The 5,048-nt window shown below is 44.3% G+C and overlaps 1 protein-coding gene across 1 annotated transcript; it reads right to left on the minus strand.

The window, feature by feature from the left end:
- Nucleotides 1-249: 249 nt before the first annotated feature.
- On the minus strand, nucleotides 250-4,642 carry LOC309359696 (tetraspanin-3-like). The gene is made up of 2 exons (XM_081893570.1): nucleotides 4,507-4,642; nucleotides 250-1,507 (listed from the first exon to the last, which is right to left on the minus strand). Exon 2 carries the CDS (start codon nucleotides 1,238-1,240, stop codon nucleotides 428-430), a length of 813 nt encoding a protein of 270 aa, XP_081749696.1. The 5' UTR covers nucleotides 1,241-1,507; nucleotides 4,507-4,642; the 3' UTR covers nucleotides 250-427.
- Nucleotides 4,643-5,048: the final 406 nt, after the last annotated feature.

A 5,048-nucleotide genomic window follows, 5' to 3' on the forward strand; every position in this document is an offset into this window, starting at 1 on the left:
CTTTTATGTACCTACTCAGCACTCCACTGCAGACCTTCTTCTCTTAGGTTTCTCTACCTGATGGGACCTCATTCCAGACCTTTGTCTGTGTGAGAATTTTTTTCTTTCCCTCGTTAAAGTTGGACTGCCAACATTCAGACAGCTTTACTTCCAGAGCAGGGGAAGAGTTTGCAACTGTACAATCAGTATCAAAGGATTCACCATCACACATGCAATGCTAGAAAAATTGCCCACCATCCAAAGTTTTCAGATGCATTCATTTATTTGATATTAGTCAGAGAGAGAGAGAGAGAGAGAAGATCTGGCATCTATATTCCAAGAAGGGTTTTTAGTCTCATATTTCCCATAGTTTTACAAAGGCCATCTCAAGCTTTGAGAGCAGTGCACAATAACTTCAGGTAAGATGGAAAGGGACTAGTTTTGTTGCCTATGAGAAAGCAGCAGAATCAAGAATTTGGAAGTCTTGGAATGGCTGTTCCTTCATAAGTATTCCATTGCTAAGAGCAGCCAGCATCTCCAACCAAACCACCACCATACAACACCAAGCCATATATCCCATAACAAAATGCAGCCTCCCTTCCAGTTTCTGAAGACAGCCTTCCTTAAACAGCTTCTCCGGCTGGCTTACGTCACCCTTGCAGTCCAAATAAGCCTCTTTGCAACAGCTTTCAGGGACAAAGACATGCCCAGCTTGGAGACGAGTTGGCAGCGCTGCCGTCCAGTCAGTGTAGTTGTTGATTCCGCAGCACTTCAGCTGCTTATGGATTACATCAACAGCCCTGTTGCTACGGTAATGTGGAGCAGTTCTGTTGTATTGGCGAAAGAAGTGGTCCATGTTGTTTTTCAGTTGATGGCCCGCTTTGACACAGTAGACATGGGTCATGATGGTTGAGGATGCCTCTAGGCAGAGAAGGACCAACAGAAAGTACATCAAAGTCCCCTGGTGATGGCGAGAGTTCTTTACTGGGGCACATATAGCCAAAGCACCGGTGGGGACCAGCAGAAGAGCAGCCATGATGGCCAGCCAGCCTGGCACAAGGAAGAATCTGTTCTGAAAAAAGACTCCGTAGCTTCTGTAGGTGAGGATTACAAACACACCACCAAGGACTAAAGCCACAGCAGCTCCCCAGAGAAGGAAGCCAAGGAGAGTCAAAACAACTTTAGCTAAGGCTCTGCTCCAGGACTCTGTTATGCACATTAAGGAAGGGTTAAAGCTGGGATTGAGCTGTACCCGCTTCATTTTTGGAAGCAATCTTCTCTATAGCCACTCAAAATCTCAGTCTCACATTCTGTGGAGGTCTCTCCATATTTCTGGGCAGGTGATATGGAGGGCCTATCCCAAACCCCTGGTTAATTAGCAAGCAGCAAGCCCTAAGGCTGATAGCTCCGTGTGGCCCTCATTCTGGAAAAATATATGGTCCAGTGCCAATTTAAATAGGTATCAGGAGTTTTCTTATGTCAGGTCAGATTATTTGGCTGTTGCAGGAACCAGGGTCATCTCACCTCCCTGCAGATAAATCAGAATGAATGCTCCTTAAATAGCCAACACTAAGTAATCTCCCTGCAATCAAAGCAGGATAAAATGCATAATAAACAGGTCATCTGGAAGTGTGCTTTTGGAGGTTGATTGTGTGTTGTGTGAACAAATCCTTTTTATTTGTCTCAGCAAGCTGTTGCCTTGACAGGAGAACCTTTCATCTTGTACCACGAAGAAGCTATTGTTGTCAGCTGAAACATGCTGGGCGTGCTATTGTTTTACAAGGACTGTTATTTGATTTGATTTTTTTAAAAAGAACATTTTTCCAATGCTATTTTGAGGCTTTGCCTCTTCTTTTGTTTCCTTTTCTTGGTCTTAAAATCCGGCGCCTGCCAATTTTAAGGGATAACCTTAATAGTTGCTCTCCATTCCCCACCCTACTGTGACTGTGTTCCTAAACCCACTTACCTGGAAGCAAGCGTTCTTGAATTCAATGAGACCTCCTTTCAAATAGATGCATGTAGGATTGTGCTCTTGGTGGGCAGAGGGTTGGAAGTGGCTACTGTGGGATGGAATCCACTGAGAACAGTCAAGTACAACATTTCTTGTTTTCCTAGAGTGGACATGCAAGGGAATGTTTGGTCCAGCCAGTCAAAAACTTTCTGTTCCTCCTGGGCTGGAGCATCCTTCCTTGCATATGACTAGTGGGTGGGTGTGACCTTTCCAGACCTGGTAAAAGGACAAGGCATGCTACCACTCTCTCTCTTTTCCATCTTCCTTTCATCCTGCTAACTGCTAACTGTAGTCACCCCACATATGGGGTAAACCTGTTTGTATATGCTTGTAGCTTTAAGCCTTAAGCCTGCCTTCAGGGATCACACTGTGCTCTGCCTGATCACAAGTAAACTTTCTTTTTATTGCTTATGAATAAGACTGTGGTGTCTTTATTCTTTTAGGAGGGATTCAAGGGGTCTTACCAGGAAAATATTAGAACACATTTCAATCTGGACAAGCCAGATTGAATTGCGTATTGTCTTAAGAAACTCACACGAGTTTGCAACTAGTTTTCTGCTGTGTAAAGAGGAATGCACTCGGCTAAGTAAAGGAACTTGATAGCACAAGTTAGGAAGGATATTAATAAACAATATATTCTCTCCTGCCAGCCTGAACATTGCCACAGCTACCTTCTACCAGGTTAGGCTATTTGGTTATCTAACCCTGTATTGTCAACTCTGACTGACAGCGGTTCTCTGGGTTCTTCTGGCAAGGAGGCTCTTTCTGTCATGAGACAAAGGTTATTGAGAACAGAAGCAGTAAGGACCACAAGGACTATACAATCATTCAAGCCTGCTAACTGCTAACAGCAAACTGCTAAGTCACTGTGACTCACGACTCATATTGAGTGATGACTCATTCTGCCTATAAAAGTAGCCAATGTCTCCCTGTGTGTCTCAACAAGTGTATGTGTTGTGTTGTTGCAGACAAGAGTGGCTCCAGGACTCTAGTAAATCAGTAACTAAGACTGTGCCTCTGTGAAGAGTCAGATAGTTGCTATGAGCACTCTGTGTATGCTCTTTAACTATGTTGTTTATGGACAACTTTATTTTCTTCAGTAAAGTTTAATTCTATTTATGAAGACTCTGCTTTGATTGATTTACTGCTGTGTGATACTTTCCCTATATCTGCTCCCTGCTCCTTTCTAACTGGAGATGCCAGGTTCATTGAACCTGGAGCCTTCCACATACAAAGCCACAGTTGGTCCCTCTTCCTGCCCTAACCTCAATGCTGATTTCTAGCAGATGTGCGAGTAATTGCAGAATGAGGGCCAGATCTATGAAGCAACTTTTTGGTGGAATCCTCACATTTGCAGGCTTGGCTAACTGCAGTGTTTGTGATCCGCCAAGGTGAAATTAGCGCAGCAGGTGTTTGATAAACCTCCCCTTTTAATCCTGACTGGTAAGATTGCCAACTGATCAGGAAAAGGAATCTCCTTAGCCAGCTCTTTTGCCCAAAACAGGAGTTTCCTGTGCAGAAATCAGCAGGCAAAGCTTTTCAAAGCACAGGGCTAAACTTTCTCATCTACAGATATCTGTTCATCAAGCAGCAGTTAAAAGCTGAATGACAAAAATGGTTGAAAAGTTGGCAGCTCTGCAGCCTATGAGGACAGACACAGCAGGCTGTCAAACACCTGGCTGCTAGATAATGCATTTCTTTCTCTTTTCCTGATGCCCAATAGTTTTGACAAGAGCAAGTAAAATCACTAGATTTTTAAAATATATCTCATCTATCTGTAGTGGCTGGCCTTGTGCTGTGCTGCTTCAATGTTTCTTCTCTGTAAGAGATTTAGCATTAATTGACAGATTATAGGAGCCTTCCTGGATCAGGCCAAAGGCTCATATAGTTGAGCATCCTGTTCTCACGAGGGCCAGCTAGATACCCATAGGAACCCCATTAACAGAACCTGAGTGCGAAGGTCCTTTTCTTCACCTGCAGTTCCAGAAACAGGTACTGGTAATCAAAGGATGCTGTTTCCAACAATGGAGGCACGATATAGCTATCATGACCAGCCCTTACCCCTCCAAGCTCTCCTGTTTACCATTTTACATTGGAGCCACTGTTTGTTAGGGGGCACGGGTGGCGCTGTGGGTTAAACCACAGAGCCTAGGACTTGCCAATCAGAAGGTCGGCGGTTCGAATCCCCACAATGGGGTGAGCTCCCATTGCTCGGTCCCTGCTCCTGCCAACCAAGCAATTCAAAAGTACGTCAGAGTGCAAGTAGATAAATAGGTACCACTCTGGCAGGAAGGTAAACGACGTTTCCGTGCGCTGCTCTGGTTCACCAGAAGTGGCTTAGTCATGCTGGCCACATGACCCGGAAGCTGTACACCGGCTCCCTCGGCCAATAAAGCGAGATGAGCACCACAACCCCAGAGTCGGTTACGACTGGACCTAATGGTCAGGGGTCCCTTTACCTTTACCTTGGTAGTGACTACAGCCCAGCCACATTTTCTGAACTGGGAATGACTGACCAGGAATGGGAGCTTGGGGTCGTAGTGGGATGCTTGATGGCGATGTCGACCCACGGTGCAGCGGCTGTGGAAAAGGCAGATTCCATGTAGAAATAATTGTGAAATGAATTGAAAATAAAACTGCTGATGTCATAAAGCCATTGTACAAATCTGTGATGCGACTGAATCTGGAATTCTTTGTATGGTTCTGGTCTGGAGGTGCTGGAATAGATTCAGAAAAAGGCAATGGCAATGATAAAGAGGATGGAGGGACTTTCCTACGAGGAAAGATTACAGTTTAAGGGATTTTGAGTTTAGAGAAAAGGTGAATAAGATGTGTTAAGACAGAAGTATACACATTTATGCCTGGCATGGGGAATGCAGATAGAGGAAAGCCCCCCCCCCCCATAACATGAGAACTTGTAGACATTCAATGAAGCTGAATGTTGGAAGATTCAGTGTGGATAAAAGAAAATGCTTCTTTATGCAGCACATTGTTAAACTATGGAACTCCCTCCCATAGAAGGCAGTGATAATAAGAATAATAAATTTTTATTTATATC

This window comes from Podarcis melisellensis, assembly GCF_964234715.1.
Source record: "Podarcis melisellensis genome assembly, chromosome: 17".
In the NCBI taxonomy this organism is placed as follows: domain Eukaryota; kingdom Metazoa; phylum Chordata; class Lepidosauria; order Squamata; family Lacertidae; genus Podarcis; species Podarcis melisellensis.